Below are 20,518 nucleotides of genomic sequence, written 5' to 3' on the forward strand. Positions count from 1 at the left end.
TATTCCCCTTCTATGTTCTCCAGTCCCACAAATACCCACACACCTCTCTCATCAAAACCCCTCATACTCATCAATTCTCCATCCCAACTTACACTCTCGAATCTCTGACTCTCAATCACGCACATACGTGCGTGCTCTGTCACACTGCAAAGTCCCAATTTGCACTCCAAGCCTCTGCCACACTCCAAACCATACTCCCAACTCATACCTTACACTCCCCAATTCCTCCCACAGTCTACAGCCCTTCTTTCTTGCTTGCTACTTCAGCATATTGCATCCTTTCTTCCATTCTATTACACTTTCCCTCATCCTTTCTCCCAATCTGCAGATCACTGCCTCTTTCCGGCCAAACGCTCTCTCGCTGTTTTTCTGGGCCACTGCTCCCTCTGTAGCCTGCACTCCCTCTCTGCTTTCTGGCCCCTCGCTTAACCCTCTGATATTTGGCCCAATGCCCCAGCTTCCACTCTGCTCTCTTGCCAACCGATTCCCTCTCTGACCCACTCCTCTGCTTTCTTGCCTATCACTCCCCATTTGACCCATTACCCTCTCCTTTCCCTCTCATATTGTGAATATTTGTTTTCTTCTTTTTACATGTAGATTTGAGCTCAGATCCTCTAAAAATGGGGCATCTAAAAATAGAGCAGAGGATATGTATCCTACGTTTAGATAACCGATTTTTGGAAATTAGCAGGTCACCTTATTCTCAAAGGTTATTTGCACAGTTCCACAGGGCTGAGCTGTAGCGCAAATGATGTGCTGGTCAGCCGCCCTCAATACATAAGTGTCCGAAGCGCTCGGCCGACAATCATGTACTAAATGCTCTGAGCGCGTTTTACCATGACGGTCCCTTAAGGGGCCTGTCACTGCAAAATGTGATCCAAAAAAAGCATTTCTACCCTGTTTGAGGAGCAGGAATGTAAGTGAGACAGAAGTGGTTCATACCTCTGCTGTCTTAACAATTCCACTGCAAGCTTAAACACATGTTTAGCACTGAGTTTTAATCAACTGGTGCCAACATGAATGAGTCCACAGTTATTGGTGCCAATTGCTCCTCTTGCTGCACCATAACTTCTGTTTCAATAGCCTTGTTTATTGGAATGTATAAAATAGTTTGTTTGAGAAATGCTGTTATTTTACTGTGTTCGGTTCATAAAGTGTTCTGCACGAGATTTTCCTCATCCGCTGTCACAATTCCTTGAGCAGATGCGTTAGCCTGCAATTTGCTGCAAACGTGTTAAGTTTCTACTTGTGTCTGTGATGCGTTTCTTTGCAGTACTGCTAACGCTTCTCAATTGGTACACTTTACAAGTTGCCAGCATCATTAAACTTGTATATAATTATAGGACCACTCACCACTCAGCTCACTGCTCCAACTGCCACAACTACCCTTGCACTTTTGGCACTGAGCGTGTGTAACGGCTTTTAAGGTGAATCACAACTCCAGCTTTACAAAAACAGCAAAAAGACTTCCCGACACTGAATACAATGTTGCAGCGTCTCCTGCCACAACTACCCTTGCACTCTGGGCACTCGACACATGTAACAGCTTTTAAGGTGAGTCCTGCCTACAGCTTTGCAAAAACAGTGAAAAGACTTCCTGTCACTAAATACAATGTTACAGTGTCTCCTGTCACAACTGCCGTTGCACTCTGGGCACTCCTTTTCTCCCTTAGCCCCTGTATCCCGGAACGCTCTCCCTTTTTCTATTCATTCTATTTAATCTTTCCCCACTTTTAAAGGGGAAATTCGCTCAGAAATGGCATTGTCCTGATTGTTCGGGCATGTATTTCTAAGCATAATGTGATCAATCCTAAAAACATTTCCTATCCATCTTACCTTAGTTTTTCTCACTTTTACACATGCGAAAACAACGGGTTGGGCAAGGGCCTCTTGTGCTAATCTTATCTGTTGATGCATCGCCCTAAGTTCAAGTGCCCTCGCAGCAAGAATACAGATCACCCGCCCCTCAAACTGACATCACTAGTCCAATTGATATGCTCCACCTATTTTCATGACGTTTGTGGCCAGCGTAGCCAAACATGCCCCCTGAATACCCACGCCATAACGTTACTTAACGCAGAACCAGGCAGATAAACACACACATGTGCTCAAAGGGCGTAACCTTTCTTTCTTGTCCCAAATAGTAGAGCAACACATTTCTTTTTAAGAAAACATCAATAGTCTGCAATGTAACAAGTGCTTTTATTTTGCAAAGAATGCTCACAAGAGAAAATTAAGTCCACGAAATGAACGATATCTTTATAACTTCCTAATGAAACTGATTCCGATCAGTGATCGGTCAATCCCTGTTCTCCAATTCTTGTGTGTCCTTATGTTACACCAGCAAAACTTTCTAGTGACGCACATGGTGTTTCGTTTGTGAGAAGATATGGATTCTTTGCACTTTCAAGCGCAACGCTTTCGCTTCAGCACGTTTTTACATCCTAAACGCTGACAGGTTGCTCCTTATTGCTGGTACCGCCAAAGGGAAGAATGGTCCCTGTCGGTCGTCCCACATAACGGTTATGAAATAGGCACCGTTGATGATTATCCACCAATGTAGCTGGAAACTATGGCATGCCCAGAATGGTAAAGAATAGCTGTGTAGATAACAGAAAAAAATAATATATTTTAGTAGCCGTTCTGTAATTGAATATAACAAGTTACCATATAATTCAAACCGGATGAAACCTAATCATAAACATAAACCACACAGAATGAACACATACATGACAACGTGGGGGAGTAGTTGAGACCACGACCTGCATGAAAGGTTAGCGTTGTGAAGTAGGTATAGCTCCTAATGGAATGAAGTACCAGATGCACCCGCTTCACATAGCAGGCCCTACCAGAAAATAAGGACACAGATAGTATGTTTTCTGTTGAACCGCAGACAGATGGCACTATAATGGAAGTGGTAAGATTAGTGACTGAAAAGAGAACCAAGTGCCTGTGGAAAAGGTCCTGCCCCCGCAACTCCATCAACTCCCACTTTATGGTGCACAAGGATGCAATGGTGACAGCACACCAGGATATCGCACGGGACAAAGCAGTGTAGATATCATTAGCCTGCATACAGGTTGTGGTTGCGGGTCTTTGAGGAATAATCATCACAATATGTTCCATCTAACAACCCATAACTCTGCACAGAATATATTGGTGGGGAAAGCCAGTAAGCAATACGTCCAAAAATGTCATACCTTTATTCACACCTCTTTAAACTATACACAAATAACAGTCATTACTAGACAGATAAACAAACAGCGAGATATGCAATTGGTTTTTTATAGTGCACGGTATAAATATCATTCAACGTAACAGAACATACTGTGTCTATTGTTTTGGTTAAATAGCACATTCGCACGTCGCTGAATTAGTCATTATGCATACAGCACACTTGCCATTTTAATTGGCACAAATAATATGTATAGTTCAGCTTACATAATTTCAGGAAGTTCCATTCTCTCAATGTCACAGTGAGTAACCGCTCCAAACAACAGATCACAGAAATGGAAACTGCATTTTCATATGTCCACTTTCAATATAGCAAATGTTATCATTTTTTGGTGAGTATTTGACACATTGGGCCTCATTACAACCCAGGCGGTAAGTTCCCTACTTTACCACCATGGTGTAAACTCTGTTTACACCATGGTGGATGGCGGATTTACCGCCCCATTCCAAGGTGAGTGGGGCGGTAAATCCCCATTCCCCATTTACCCTTCCCCATTCCCATTTTTGCCCCATAGGGCAAAATGGGAGTGGGGAAGGCGCTAATTACGGCACCGTAAATTACGGTGCCGTAATTAGCACCAAGGCGGGTTAGCGCCTTGCATTTTAACGCCTGCCAAAAGCAGGCGTTAAAATGGTAATCAGGCGTTAAGGGTTAACGGCGCCGATGGCGCCGTTAAACCCTTAAAGCCTGGGTTGTAATGAGGCCCATTGTGTCCTTCGAACAGTTGCTGACTTTCACTCAAGGCCAGACAACAATAGTAGCCTGTTTTCAGTGATTGAAGCCAGAGACTGGTAGGTTTCAATTTTGGGAAAGAATGCCATACAAAAAAGAGCCTGGACAAGATGCTGCTTTGGGCAAGTGGTTCAGAAAATCAAGGACAGTTACCAAACAGCTATGTAAAATATGTTTCATGACAAGAAAATAGTAATAATCCAGAAATATTATGTGTTGCTGTAACCTCCGGGGATATATCATCTCTGTAAGAAAATTTCATCGAAACCCCACCTCTCCCTTGTTCAGCAGTGTTTCATGGCACAAAGCATACACCTAATCCTAGTGTGCTATATACCAACCGCCCATCATTAATATATCTCTGTTCCTCTCTTGAATCATTTGTTTGCTACTTACACTTCTGGCATATATTGCACGGCTCTTACTATAATTAATGCATGTCCGTTCATGCTCTCTTGCGTGCCTGAAGCAGCCCTCTCTACCATCATGCGAGACAGTGTGACATTGCATGCTCATACTAAATAGATCTCCAGTGTGTTCATTGTCATGTCAAGTTGCCACACAATGCACAAGGTGAACATGTGTAGCGCGCATTCTACAACAAAATTCTATTTCAAAGCGCCACATGCTGAAATGGGAACGCAGGTTGGTGAAAAATAATTACATTTACATTACATTCCTGCTCTGACTAGGCCTTGTGCCAATAGGCGTGCTAGTGCATAGGGGATGGAAGGAGGAGCCTATGGTGTACAAGTGCTGGAGGAGGGTGTTAAGATGGATTTCTAAACTCTGACCTGATGGGCAAAAAGAGGCCACCCTCGGTTTTGTGAAACAGGGGAACTTTCTGGATAACAATCTAGATAGCTTGGCAGGCGGTCAAGACTAAGGGCCTCATTCCGAGTTGGGTGCAAAGGGATTACCGGCACGGACACCAGTGCCGGTAAACCCTTTGCGCCCTATTCCAAGGTCCCTTAGCGGGTCCCGCTAAGGGTGCCTGGTTTTACCGAGGCGCCCTTAGCGGGAGCCGCAATGGGACCAGGGACCAAATAACGGTACTGCAAATTGCGGTACCGTTATTAGCTCCCTCCCCATTCCCATTGTGCCCTATGGGGGCTCAAATGGGAATGGGGATTGCCTTTTTCAATGGGGACTTACCGGTCCTGCAAAGGTTGGACTACACCGGTAAGTCCCCATTGAACCAGGTCAGAGTCGGTACCGGTATGGGAGGTAGTCATGGCGCAAATAGTGCCATGACTACCACCATACTCGGAGTGAGGCCCTAAGTCTCAGGAGGGGTGAGAGTGAGTGGAAGCCCACAATGAGCACACACAGCAAGGAACCACAAATGACTCTTAGCAAAGTGTATATGAAAGATATCTATACATTTATAGTCGACCGGACCAATAGACACAAGTAAACTTTGGTTATGCAAAAACAGTTACCACACACAATACTCTACTATACAGCATATATACAATATGTTTCCTAATGCGACAAATGAGGAACACACAGCCACAGCCTGTAAAGAGAAGGGTTGGTTAACACACTAGGAGCATTAAACAATTCTTCAGAGTCGTTCCCTAATTTTCTAGTCCAGCCCTAAGAAGTGGGGAGCCTTGTGCTCAACAGTACAGTTGTGCGAAAAAGCGCATGATTGCGCAGGTGAAGCAAAAAGCGTGTTTTCTTGGGACGGCTGTAGCAAGCCAGGAAGGGGCTTGAGCCGATGAAGAATTGGTTCCCACTATTCGAGTAGGATCTGCCCTTTGTGGCAGAACAGTTTTCAAAATGTGAAAATAGTGAAGGAGTGCAGGCTAACCCAGCCAAGATTAAATAACTTTAGGGGATATTCGTGCGTAAAAGCGGGTGATTACGAATATGCGAGCACGCGTGAACACCCATGACGGTAATGACCGTACTAAAGGCCCTCCAACCCCCCGATAGCGCCATCACGGGACCCGCCGATACCGCCTCCGCCTAGGAGGAACCCCTTAATACCGACCCGGTAATAACAACATGCTAATACCGGGCTCGTAATACCGGACCCGGAAGTAACGTCATCGCGTCGGAACAGGAAATGCGCTGACGGCCATCTTTAAAAACACAATCCATTGCAATCCTCCCAAACCACCAGTTGTTTACAGGAGAGACCAGTGGCAATACTTACACCATGTCGAAGGCAACCCGGAAGACTGCCCTCACCTACGGAAAAAAGCACTTTTCTGATGCAGAATTGAACATGCTTGTGGACACCCTTGCCGCACATGCTGATGTGATAAAAGATCAGAACCTGAAGCGTGAGGTGCAGCAGCGCAAGAAGGAGATCTGGCAGGAGGTGGCCCGCAAGGTCTCCGCTGTTGGAACCACCCCATGGACAGTGAGGGATTGCAAGAAGAGGTGGGATGACCTCTGCCTCGGAGTCCGTAATATCCTGTCAAGCAACAGGAAGGAGGCCATGGTTACAGGCGGGGGTACCCACTCTCCTGCCAATCTGACCACCTGGGAAGAGACGGCAAGCACGTTCATCAATCTTGAGTCCATCGAGGGATTTGGGGAGATGGAGACGGGTGCGGCAACATCAGGAGATGGAGGTGAGTGACCCTGCAGATCCCTGTAGGGGAAACCATGACGTAGCACAAGTGATGTGGAAGAGAGCCTAGGCAAGGCAATGCATGTCCCAGCACACACATGAACATATTCTTGTCCAGATGGAGGGCCAAACCCTGCCACACTGAAATGCATGCTGAGTGCCAATCCCATTACCAACACACAGCCAACACACACGACCGTGCCCATGTAATACATCACACAAACCCCAATACAACGGCATGCCACCTGCCATGCAGCAAATGCCAAAATGCCCCCTCATACTACCCTGTGTGACACACCTGTAAGTCATGAATGCATGATTAATGAAATACTCCACAGCACCATAGAATGCATCTGGCATGTAACACCATCACTGATGCTCTGCATCTCTTCTACCCCCCCCCCCCAGGCACAGATGGAGAAGATGCCAGCCAGGATACCACCACAAGGGCATCCACGTCCCGGCCACAGAAAATGGCAACCGACACCACCACCTCCGGGGCAGCCTCGCAGCCCACACCTACACCCAGTGTGCCTGACACTGTGGACACCCAGCTGCCAACACCTACACCCAGTGTGCCTGACACTGTGGACACCCAGCTGCCAACACCTACACCCAGTGCGCCTGACACTGTGGACACCCAGCTGCCAACACCTACACCAGTGGAAGGCGAGGCCCTGGAACCACTGGCCACCACCGAAGATGACGTGGACGAGTATGTGGACCAGGAAGGAGTGACGCATGTGGCATGTCCACACTCCCCAAGCCCCATGTCCACCCCCTGCCCCAAACTCAGCCATCACCCACCTACAGCAGTGCCGATCCCTGCCTGCACGATTCCGACCTGAGCCCCATACCCGAGGACAGCACTATTAATGCAGGCTCCGTGACAGCACCCTCGACCACTGCTGCTCCCACCAAAAGCCTTGAGGTACGGCTGGTGAGGGTGGAGGCCAGACAGGAGTTAATGTTGGACCTGATGCACCAATATATCGTGGATGGTGAGGACACCAGGCGGGAGATAGCCACAGCCATAGCGGGAACCACAGCTGCCATAACGGCCAACACAGCCGCAGTCAATGCCTCGGCATTGCTGATGAGAGACCGTCTGGGGGCCATCACACAGGTCCTGACATCCATCCTGCTGCACATGCAGCGGCCACGAATTGCAGCAGGCGTAGAAATCCCCACCGACTCCTCACCATCCACCACACCTGCTTCCTCTGTCCCCACTTCCTCTGGACCCTCCAGGCATGTGCGTCCTACGAGAAGGAGTGTGAGGCACACTGAAATGCTGCCCCCGGACAGCAAGAAGTCCCGCAAATAGTTTGGGAGAACTATGGGAGTGACTCAGATGGTGTTGGGGTGAATGGGAGCACTAGGGGGAGTTTAATGGGGGGTTTTGGGAGTTCACCGGGGGTTAGGGGGAGTTTACTGGGGGGTTTTGGGAGTTCACTGGGGGGTTTTGGGAGTATACTGGGGGTAAGGGGAGTTTACTGGGGGGTTTTGTGAGTTCACTGGGGGGTTTTGGGAGTTCACTGGAGGTTTGGAGGGGTGGTTGTCACATTTTAGCAGTTTGAATCAATACACCCGTTGTATGAAAAAACATTCAATGCCTGGACATTGTTCATTTCGTGTGTATTCATTTAATGTATGACGGTGTTCAGTGCACAACTCCCAACATTCCCTGTGTGCATGTCCACATGGACCCAGTGTGTCACTTACACATATCTATCAAAGTCCCTGTGGTTCAGAAGTATTCGTGAATCAGTGATTGGCGTACTGCACGGCCATCCTGTGCATCACGTACTGGCAGGGGTGCTGCTTCACCTCCATCTCCATCCTCATCATCCTCACCCAGTGCATGCATGTCAATGTCAGGTGGCAGTGGTACATTTCTCCGGACGCACATGTTGTGCAGCATGACAAAGGCCATGGTGATCTTTGCCACCTTCTCAGGCCTATAAAGGAGCGCTCCACCAGACCTGCTTAGGTGTAACGCTCACCTGATTCCCGTAGAGGCGCCGGTCTTGACTGGGCGTATACCGTATCTTCAAAGGTGATGTGTAACACACGGCTGGCTCTTTGGGCTGGACCTCTGTGCACTGTATGTCTGACTCGAAGGGTAAGATGTCTTAGGTAAGTGAACGCCGTGCTCTCCATCTGCCTCGGGGCAGGGTGCTGTAACCAGTTTCTTCACTGGATAAGGGGAGCAGGCCTCTTGACTTCAGAGGACTGCTGTCCGTCGTTTACTGCACGAACGGTAAGTTTCGAGTAATTCTAATGTCTTTAAAGTCTTTAGTAATGATGTTTCTTGTTTTGCAGGGTTCCGGCGATGGCGGATGACGGGCTGAAGTGAGTTGAAGATGGAGCCCGTGTGATGAATAGAAGCGCCTGGAAGCACGTAAGTAAGCGCTTGTTGCCTGCTTCACGATGCGCTCTAACTGTCTTTTTATTTTGCAGGTACAGGTTCAGAGCGGCTGCAGGGTGCCGGAATACCCACTGGGTTAGATGTGGAAAGGAGTAATGGCACGTGAGTATTAAAGTTCCCCAATGTCTTTAAACGCACCTTGTTTTGTCTTTCAGATGCGGGATGCAGCGCCGAAGGCCTCCGGAGCGTGCGAAAAGTTGGTAAGCTTTTGTCTTTCAGATGCCGGAATGCAGTGTGAAGACCTCCGGAGCGCACGAAGAGTAGGTAAGCCTTTGTCTTTCAGATGCCGGAATGCAGCGCGAGGCGTTGGTGACAGCCGATGGACCAGGTAAGTGAAGAGCTGTCACTGAAGACCGTAATGCTAACCTGTTCTTTCTTGTCTTTATAGGTGTTGCTGAAGACTGGATTCAGGATGGTAAGCCTTTTTCCTTAGGCCCAGGATCAGATGCAGACGACACGATGAGCGTTCTGCTGCAGAGGATGCAGAATAACGCAAAGCAAGATTCATCCATCGGGTGTGGTTTAAATAGCCTCCTGTATTGCTTAGGTGTCTCCTTCCACAGCCACGCCTAGGTAAGAAAAGAGTTCCTGCTTTCCAGAAGAGTTCCAGTGTTCTGAATCTAGGGAGTGGTTCCTGCCCCACCCAACAGGAAAAGTAGTTCCAAACAGAAGAGGATCAGAGGCTCAACTGGCAGGCAAGTAAGCAGCATGGTCTGCTGCAGGTAAGTCCACCCAAGCATTATGAGCCCGGCGCTTCCAGCGCTGGGACTGGGCATATTTATGAGCCTGGTGCCACTGGCGCCAGGACTGGGTCCAAAAGGTCCCAATTGGGACTGGTTGGCACTCGGAACCTGGGTTATGGATCTGCTTCCAAGGGAGTTGGGAAAACCCTGACCTTTTGGAAGCAGAGATCATGACAGTACCCCCCCTCAAGGCCCCTCCCAAACCGGGCTTCTCCGGGGGTTTTGGCTTGTCAGGAAATGTTCGGTGAAATCTTTTGATTAGGCGAGGAGCGTGGACATATTCAGCAGGTTCCCAGGATCTCTCTTGGGGGCCGTAGCCTTTCCAGTCAATTAGGTAAAATAGTTTAGATTTGGAGATCTTGGAGTACAGAATGCTTTTGACTTCAAACTCGAGTTCTCCATCAACTAGGATAGGTTTTGGAGATTTAGTTAGTCGGGTTTGAGGTTGCACGGGTTTTAATAGAGAGACGTGGAAGACCGGATGTATCTTCATGTGCGGGGGCAAGTCCAACTTGACCGCTACTGGGTTTACTATGGTAGTGATGGAATAGGGACCAAGGTATCTTGGGTTGAATGTGCGTGGCCCTTTTAGAGGTAGATATTTGGTGGATAACCAGACTTGATCCCCTACTTGATATTGAGGGGCTTCCTTCCGATGTTGATCTGCTCCTTTCTTGTATTGTTCTTTAGCCCTTTGAAGGTGAGAAACAGCTTCCTTAAAGGCTTGGGTGATTGTAGAATGCAGGTAGTCTACTGCTGGTGTTTCAAGATCTTGGAGGGGATCCAACTCCGAGGGTGACTGCCGTACAAAAGAAAAAACGGGGTTTTCCCAGTTCCCGAATGGACAGAGTTATTGTAGGCATATTCGGCTATCCAAAGGATGTCTTTCCAAGTTTTTTCAGTTTGTTGCAGCATGCAGCGTAAATACTGTTCCAGAGTTTGATTGGTCCTCTCGGTTTGTCCGTCGGTCTGAGGGTGGTGACTGGTCGATAGTCTCACATCAATTTGAGCCGACCGACAGCAACTTCGCCAAAAATGAGAAATAAATTGACTACCTCGATCCGAAATTAGAACCGAAGGAAAACCGTGCAGTCGGACGATGTTTTCGAGAAATTCTCGGGCCAGAGTTGCTGCTGTTGGCAAGCCTTTGAGCGGAATGAAATGCGCCATCTTGGAGAATAAGTCCACGATTACTAGAATCGTATTGTATCCGGAGCATGGAGGTAGATCGGTGATGAAGTCCATAGAAAGCGTATGCCAAGGGCGAGGTGGGATGTCAATAGGGCGTAAGAGGCCTGCTGGTCTTTCCTTTTGACTCTTGTTTTGGGCGCATACTCCACAGGACATTATAAAGTCTCTGATATCTTTTTTCCAAGGCGGCCACCAGAAGTAGCGCTTGATCTTTTCTGAGGTCTTGGCCATACCGGGATGTCCTTCCATTAAAGAATCGTGATAACAAGAGATTACTTTTTTCTGTAAATCTGTGCTGGGTAGGTATAATCGTTCTTGGAAATACAATAGGTTGTCCTTTACTGCAAAGTCCTTTCCCTGCAGATGCCAATTCTGTATGTCTGCTGGAGTTACAAGTTGCCTGGCTTTATCCTTAACTTCCTCTATGGATTCTGTGGCGATTACACCCAGAATTCTTTGTTCGGGAATGATTGGTACAGGTTTAGGGTTGATCAAGTGTTCTTCCACTCCCATCCGAGAAAGGGCATCAGCTTTACCGTTCTTTGTACCAGGTCGATAGGTAATTATGAAGTCAAACTCGGCAAAGAATAATGCCCAACGGAGTTGTCTAGAGGATTGGGCTTTTGCGGTTTTCAAATATTGCAGGTTTCGGTGATCCGTAATCACAGTAACGGTGTGTCGGGCCCCCAGCAGATAATGCCGCCAAGCCTTAAAGGCAGACTTGATAGCCAGAAGTTCCTTGTCAGTAATCGTGTAATTGATTTCAGGAGGCGAGAATTTGCGGGACCAAAATGCCACGGGATGCAACTGATTGGTTACCGGGTCCTTTTGTGATAGAACTGCCCCCATGGCAAGGCTTGAAGCATCAGTTTCCATGATGTAGGGGAGTTCGGGGCGAGGGTGTTTTAAGATTGGTGCAGAGATAAATTTAGTCTTCAAATCCTGGAAAGCTTGTTCCGCCTCGGTAGACCATTCAAAACGTTTGTTTTTCTTTAACAAGGCAGTGATGGGCTGGACTATTCGAGAGAATTCGGGGATAAACCTGCGGTAAAAGTTAGCGAAGCCTAACATGCTTTGCACACCTTTTACGGAGGATGGTGATGGCCATTTGAGAACTGCATCGACCTTCTTTGAATCCATACGCACTCCGCCAGGTGATAATATGAATCCCAAGAATTCAACTTCAGTCACGTTGAAAACACATTTTTCCAACTTAGCGAAAAGTTTGTGTTGACGCAATCTTTCGAGGACCATTTTCACGTGTTTCCGATGTTCAGATTCCGATGAAGAATAAACGAGGATGTCGTCAATGTAAACAACAACACACACATCTATGAGCTCTCTGAGGACATCGTTCATAAAATATTGAAAGGCGGCCGGGGCATTGCAAAGTCCGAAGGGCATGACCTGATATTCAAATAGCCCATACTTGGTGCGGAAGGCCGTCTTCCATTCATCGCCCTCTTTTACTCGTACCAAGTGGTAAGCTCCTCTAAGATCCAGCTTTGTATATATGCATGCTTTTCTGACTTGGTCCAGGAGTTCAGGGATCAAAAGTAACGGATATCTATTCTTAATGGTGATCTGGTTCAGGGAGCGATATTCTATACAAGTTCTAAGGTCTCCTTCCTTTTTTGGAACGAAGAACAAAGCTGAAGAAGCAGGGGACTTGGAAGGACGAATAAACCCATTTGCCAGGTATTGATCCAGGTATTGTCGAAGGTGAAGGTTCTCAGGCTCGGTGAGGGCATAAATTCTACTACAAGGAGGAGTAGATCCAGGTATCAGGTCTATCTGGCAGTCATAAGACCTATGAGGAGGTAGAGAGTTAGCCTGATCCTTCCGGAAAACATCTTGGTATTCTAGGTATTCGGGAGGTAACTGGGGAGTCTCTGAAGAAATTGCTGCCAGTGCAACACCAGGTGGAGGGTGACAAGTAGAGACACATTCTGGAAACTGGACCGTTCTTGCTCGCCAATCGATCAGAGGATTGTGTTTCTCTAACCAAGGTATTCCTAGAATAATCTGAAACTGAGGGGTCTTGATCACATCGAACACGATCTTCTCATGGTGTCCATCTTGACTTACTAGCGTCACCTCTTGAGTGGTATGCGTTACTGGCCCGGAGGCTATCTCCGTACCATCCACCGTAGTAATGACGTCCTTTACAGCCTTGGGACAAAGAGTTAGATTCATCCTCAAAACCATTTCATGATCCACATAATTGCCGATGGCACCGCTGTCGACGTAAGCTTCAATTGCATGTAATCGATCCGGATTATCAGGGCTAATGAGGACCATAGGTATCACGAAATGCGAGGTCACGGAACTGGTTTTCACGCTCGGCAAGAGGACCTCTATTCTTGTCGGGCGAGGTCGTTTCCCTGCTCAGAGTTTGTAACTTTGGTAACTGCAGCTCCTACTGCCTTCTTGGCAGGTTTCACCGGACAGTCTCGAAGAAAGTGCCCTGAGTTTCTGCAATAGAGGCATAATTGCAACTGTTTTCTCCTTTCCCGCTCCTTTTGTGTTAGAGGACCTTTCAGACCCCCTATTTGCATGGGTTCCCCGGAGTCTACTCCTTTGGAAGGAGTTGGCGGTTTGGAAAATACTCGAGCATCAAACTTGGAACGATCGGCCTTCCTGTTCTGCAGTCTGTGATCTATTTGAACGACTAAGTCTATATAGTCCGAACAATCTTGTGGGGGATTCACTACTTGGGCTAACACATCTTTGAGCTCTCCACGTAGACCTCTATAAAACAGCGTAATCCTTTTGTCCTCAGGCCATTGAGTTTCCACTATCAGTCTGTTGAAAGACGCAATATAAGCCAAAAGGTCTTGATTACCTTGTCGCAATGAAAGAAGCTCATTGTCCAAGGCCTGCCCCTGTGAATGTCTTGCGAACAGTTTTTCCATACTGAGCTGAAAAGCTTGAAAATCATGGAGGACCGGATCATCTTGATTTACTAGAGGGATCGACCAGTCTGCCGCATTGCCACTAAGGTACGAAAGCACGAAAGCTACTTTAGCTTGATCAGTTGGAAAGGCTGCTGGCCGGCATAAGAAATGCAACCGGCACTGATTGATAAATACTGCAAACCTCTTTGGGTCACCAGAAAATCGTTCGGGCGGAGCCAGAGGTACATTCCCAGGTAGGTTGATCTGCACTGGATTCATAGAGGATGTAGAAGGAAGATTTCCCCCAGATGCGGGTAACGGGGTCTGTCCGGCTTGTGACTGTAGCAATTGTCTAGCGAGATCATCTGTTCGCTCCTTGGAAATAATCAGTTCCCTTCTTAGAGCGTTCGTTTCCTGACGGGCTGCATGCACTTCTGCCCTTAGTTCCCCAAGTAACTGGGCTAGCTGGTCGGTATCCGAGGTTTCCATAGCGCCTGGACGGGAGTTTTGTGGTAGGCTTTGAGTTCTGTAACGCTCACCTGATTCCCGTAGAGGCGCCGGTCTTGACTGGGCGTATACCGTATCTTCAAAGGTGATGTGTAACACACGGCTGGCTCTTTGGGCTGGACCTCTGTGCACTGTATGTCTGACTCGAAGGGTAAGATGTCTTAGGTAAGTGAACGCCGTGCTCTCCATCTGCCTCGGGGCAGGGTGCTGTAACCAGTTTCTTCACTGGATAAGGGGAGCAGGCCTCTTGACTTCAGAGGACTGCTGTCCGTCGTTTACTGCACGAACGGTAAGTTTCGAGTAATTCTAATGTCTTTAAAGTCTTTAGTAATGATGTTTCTTGTTTTGCAGGGTTCCGGCGATGGCGGATGACGGGCTGAAGTGAGTTGAAGATGGAGCCCGTGTGATGAATAGAAGCGCCTGGAAGCACGTAAGTTAGCGCTTGTTGCCTGCTTCACGATGCGCTCTAACTGTCTTTTTATTTTGCAGGTACAGGTTCAGAGCGGCTGCAGGGTGCCGGAATACCCACTGGGTTAGATGTGGAAAGGAGTAATGGCACGTGAGTATTAAAGTTCCCCAATGTCTTTAAACGCACCTTGTTTTGTCTTTCAGATGCGGGATGCAGCGCCGAAGGCCTCCGGAGCGTGCGAAGAGTTGGTAAGCTTTTGTCTTTCAGATGCCGGAATGCAGTGTGAAGACCTCCGGAGCGCACGAAGAGTAGGTAAGCCTTTGTCTTTCAGATGCCGGAATGCAGCGCGAGGCGTTGGTGACAGCCGATGGACCAGGTAAGTGAAGAGCTGTCACTGAAGACAGTAATGCTAACCTGTTCTTTCTTGTCTTTATAGGTGTTGCTGAAGACTGGATTCAGGATGGTAAGCCTTTTTCCTTAGGCCCAGGATCAGATGCAGAAGACACGATGAGCGTTCTGCTGCAGAGGATGCAGAATAACGCAAAGCAAGATTCATCCATCGGGTGTGGTTTAAATAGCCTCCTGTAGTGCTTAGGTGTCTCCTTCCACAGCCACGCCTAGGTAAGAAAAGAGTTCCTGCTTTCCAGAAGAGTTCCAGTGTTCTGAATCTAGGGAGTGGCTCCTGCCCCACCCAACAGGAAAAGTAGTCCCAAACAAAAGAGGATCAGGGGTTCAACTGGCAGGTAAGTAAGCAGCATGGTCTGCTGCAGGTAAGTCCACCCAAGCATTATGAGCCCGGCGCTTCCAAACAGAAGAGGATCAGAGGCTCAACTGGCAGGCAAGTAAGCAGCATGGTCTGCTGCAGGTAAGTCCACCCAAGCATTATGAGCCCGGCGCTTCCAGCGCTGGGACTGGGCATATTTATGAGCCTGGTGCCACTGGCGCCAGGACTGGGTCCAAAAGGTCCCAATTGGGACTGGTTGGCACTCGGAACCTGGGTTATGGATCTGCTTCCAAGGGAGTTGGGAAAACCCTGACCTTTTGGAAGCAGAGATCATGACATTAGGCAGCAGAACCGCGCCTTCAACAGGCCAAAGGTCTGCTCAATCACAACACGGGTACGGGTGTGAACCTGATTGTACTGCTATTCTTGTCTGTCCCGTGGGTTACGCAAAGGGGTAAGTAACCACGGCTTCAAGGGATATCCTCCATCACTTGCAAGCAAATACAAATAGGTGTGTTTCACTATGAGCTACCACCTTCAGGATTCACAGTCATGCCCGCAGCTATTTGCTGTGGACATGCACATGTCCCTGTACGTATACACAAATATTATTTAGATGCATTCTATACTGCTATAAGGTGTGGTAGTCTGGATGGCGTTGTACAGATGATGCAGGGTGAATTCTTGCATGCTGGTGTGGGTGTACTGTGGCTGCAGGACGATGTTTTGCTTCCCATTTTTGCTGTGTATACTAAACAGTGCATGGTCACATTTGCCACACTGGCACAGTTGCTATCATGTTTAGTGATGCTTTGCTAGACATACACATGGTGGCCAGGTTGTGCGTCTTACATGTTGTCATTGATATACGTAATTGGTGCAATGTGTGCCAGTGATGTGTTGTGTTGGGGTTGGGAGGTTCAGGTCAGGAGTGTTTGGCTCTGAGTGCATTCTCCACTCACCGTGCATTCCCACCCAGGTGGAGTGTGCATCCCCCCCCATTCCCACCCAGGTGGAGTATGCATCCCCCCATTCACACCCAGGTGGAGTATGCATCCCCCCCATTCCCACTCAGGTGGAGTATGCATCCCCCCCATTCACACCCAGGTGGAGTATGCATCCCAACACATCACTACCCCGGTGCCTTAGCCAGCTTAATATTGTCTACTAACTACACTTCTGCCTTCATTTGCACAGAGGTCCATGCCTATTTTGATCAGTCGCTTCCATGCATGGGGTCTAGAGGTTGTGCTGTGTCTAATCCCTGCAGGTTTTGTAACTGCAGATTTGAATGCTTCTGTTACAGAACAAAGGTCTAGCAGTGGGGCATAGCAGTACGCTGTGCCTGGTTTCAGGCCCTACCCTCCATTATTCCTCTAAAGCAAATTTCAGCTGGAAATGCAGACATGTGCTGCTTTTGGAGAATGCATATATGTGTCAAATACATTCATGTTATCTGTCAGTTATAGCGCTCACACCTGTCAATGGTAAGGTTTTATAGTACTTCGGGCAGTCTAGACGTGCCGCTTGCATGGGTGTGGGATTGTAGAAGTCTGGATGCTGACACTGCATGATGAATGGCTTGGGTAAACAGTTCACAATGGCAAACATTTGGAATATGTATACTTTTTAGTGGGCATTAGCATAACAAATCAGTAGAACTAAGTACAGTATTCCTTGCTGGTACTTCTCTGCATGTTAATGCTTTGATTGCCATGTACGTGGTTGTGGTGCATTACAGGATTGGCTATATTAGCTGCTTGAACATGGTGGAACTCGTAATTTGACAGCAGGGAGCCATTATACATTTCCAGGTAACAATCCTCATTAAAATGAGGACGCATCATATACTGAGTCAGCATGTGGAGGAAAATCTGAGCCCAAAGTAGTGATAAGCCTTTGATGGAATATGCCATGCATGGATCTTTCTAGAGTCCACCGACATGCATAGAGCCAAGAGAATGTCCTCAGGGTCATGAGCAGAAATACTTTACTTCATGTCCCCAAAATCAAACACAAAGAGGAACGGACTGTGTCTCCGTCGAAACAGTTTTCTACGTAGTTAGGAGCACAAAAGAAGCTTACCTCAGCTTAGCAATGTTGTAATTAAGCTGTCCCATTTATTTAGCAGAAATTGGAAAAGCAATTTACATTCTTGTAATTCTCTATTTACGTCAAGGTTGACGTGGGCGGAGTATCAGTCATTCCCCACTCCTCGTTTGTCATGTTCTTTCCTATTTTTTCGGTGTCTGCCTTTTTGTTGTCATTTGAGCTGCACTTCAGTGCTTCGGCGTGTCCGGCTCTATGTAAATGCTACACAGAAGAGGTCATTCACTGCAACAATTTGGGGTTAACAGCCCTTCCTGAAGACATAACTGCATCGGCCACCTATCTAAACCAGGCTGGAAATCTTCTGTGCATTCTTTCTTTCAACTATTTCCACCTTGTCCCTTCAATTCAGACTCTTTGGCTAAACCACAATAACCTGACTTTCCTGTACCCTGGAACTTTTGTTGCCCTGACAGATTTAAGAAACTTAAATCTCAGCGCAAATTCCAGACTGACCTACCTGCACGCGTACACCTTCCAGGGACTCTCCAACCTAATTTCTTTGGATGTGTCTCACTGCAACATCTTTGAAATCCACCCACTTGTATTTTCACACCTGGTGTCCTTGGAAATTCTGGATTTAACTTCCAACAAGATGCGCTACATCCCTCACGCTTTGAGCAAAGTGCCGAACATCACACGGCTGTCCTTGGAAAAGAATAACATAGAGGCTATTGGTAAGAATTCGCTCATGTTTCAGACGTCCCTGCATACTCTAAATCTCCGAAAGAACCGCATATGGGTGATTCAAGGCGAGGCGTTCATCCACCTGAATGAACTGCGTAATCTAAATTTAGGACACAACAATATTTCTGATCTGCCTAACCAGCTTATCGAAGGCCTAATCCATTTTAAGACGATGTACCTTGAAGCAAACAGGATCACAGCCATCCGCTGCCCCTTCAGCAGCCTGATTAACTTGAAGAAACTATACCTGAACAACAACCGCATAGTGTACATCTCCAGAAACGCCTTCTCCTCCCTGAAAGAACTGGAGTTTCTTCACTTAAGCAGGAACCATTTGGCGTCCATTCCTCACCCGTTGTTTCTTCGACTGCCCAAGTTACGGCACATCTTCCTTTCCTACAACTCTGGGAATTGTGACTGCGACATGGGCTGGCTGGCCCAGTGGAACGCGTCGTACCGAGGGGTGCTGGAGGGCTTGCACTGCAGCCTTGCAGCTTCTCGTGCTACTAAAGCCACTGGCTTCTCACCTAACTCGTCCCAGTGCACGCTGCGTCCCGACGAGACAAAGGACGCCTGTGAGGAAACGCCCACAAACACCGCGCAGCGACAGCGTTTCCCGGCTGCATCCTTGGTGCTCACGTGTACTTTGGTTTTGTTTTGCTTTTAAAATCAAATAAATTGGAAATCGATTCAGTGTATTAGCATATTGTTTTCAACGCAAAATAAATCGCGCAGCACCAAGAGTACAGTAAGTCAATTGTTCCCAGCAATGTTTGAACTTCTGCAAATTATAATAATTGTAAATCATAAACTGCAACACCCACTCTGACTATAATGGTACAGGCTTTGGAAATAAAGGCAGGTCAGCACTGTCGGTTTGTTCGATCTACTGGTGTATTCACAGTGCCCTGCAGGGGCGCTGTACTTGGGGGAATGTGCTTTCATGTAAAATGCAATGTGCTGGAGCGAATCATGCTTCTATCACAGCAATCGGGATGTTTTACAGTGTTGCCAAGACACGATGCTCTTGGCCCAGCTACGCTAGTATGTGGCACTTGCCTGCATGTCTCTGTCTGTGAGAGATCAGGCATTAGCCCCAAGGATGTAGCGGATCTCTTTTCTACAGGAGCCTGCAAAACGTGTTCAGTGTTCAGAGTTCAATCGCAGGTGGCAATTTCAGAGTGGTTCTTCGGAGAGCGTCAAGGGTATTTTCTAAAAATAAGTTTAAAAATAAACGCTTACAGGACTGATATCATTATAAGGTTAACTTTTCAGGACCACATGGCATCAATCAAAATTATATGTAGGCTTAACACAGGAAGATTCTCGCAATATTTTTTTTTGCTTTACCTTTTGGGGTTAATGTGCATGCTCATTTAATATTATTAACTATATTGATCACTATCAGTTGTAATGGTGAAGGTATTCCCCTACTCTGTTCTCCAATCTCACAAATACCCACACATCTCTCTCACCAAAACCCCTCACACTAACCAATTTTCCATCCCAACGTACACTCCCGAGCCTCTCACTCTCATCATGCACATACTTGAGTGCTCTGTCACACTAGGAAGTCCAATTTGCACACCCAAGCCCTTGCCACACTCCAAACCATACTCCCAATTCACACCTTATGTCCCCAATTCCCCCTGCAGTCTGCAGCCCTCCATTGCTTCTTGCTACTTCTGCATCATGCATCCTTTCTTCCATTCTATCGCACTCTTCCCTCATCCTTTCTCCCAATCTGCAGATTACTATCTCTTTCTGGAAAATCCCTCTATCTGTTTTTCTGGGCTACTGCTCCCCCTGTAGCCCGCACTCCTTCTGCTTTATGGCCCCTCGCTTAACATCTGATATTTGGCCCAGGGCCCCAGCTACCACTCTGCTCTCCAATTCCCTCTCTGACTCACTCCTCCGCTTTCTTGCCTATCACTCCACATTTGACCCATCACTATCTCCTTTTCCTCCCGTACTGCGAAATTGAATTTTTATTTTTTAAATGTAGATTTTGGCTCAGATTCTACAAAAATGGGGCATCTAAAAATAGAGCAGAGGATATGTATGCTACGCTTAGATAACCCATTTTTGGAAATTAGCAAATTATTATTATTCTCAAAGGTGACCTGCGTAGTTCCGAAGAGCTGAGCTGTAGTGCACATAATGTGCTGGTCAGTCACCTTCAATATATCAGTGTCAGAAGCGCTCGCCTGACAATAATGTCCAACAGGCTCTGAGCGCATTTTACCATGAAAGGCTCTTAAAACGT

General features: G+C 47.3%; 1 protein-coding gene across 1 annotated transcript; it reads left to right on the forward strand.

Moving 5' to 3' along the window:
- The first annotated feature begins 17,660 nt into the window (after positions 1 to 17,660).
- Positions 17,661 to 19,124, forward strand: LOC138481666 (nyctalopin-like). Its single transcript, XM_069613820.1, has one exon. The coding sequence runs from the start codon at positions 17,681 to 17,683 to the stop codon at positions 18,917 to 18,919; it is 1,239 nt and encodes a 412-aa protein (XP_069469921.1). The 5' UTR covers positions 17,661 to 17,680; the 3' UTR covers positions 18,920 to 19,124.
- Positions 19,125 to 20,518: the final 1,394 nt, after the last annotated feature.

This window comes from Ambystoma mexicanum, chromosome 5p (genome assembly GCF_040938575.1).
Source record: "Ambystoma mexicanum isolate Mex_15411 chromosome 5p, UKY_AmexF1_1, whole genome shotgun sequence".
Taxonomy (NCBI): Eukaryota; Metazoa; Chordata; class Amphibia; order Caudata; family Ambystomatidae; genus Ambystoma; species Ambystoma mexicanum.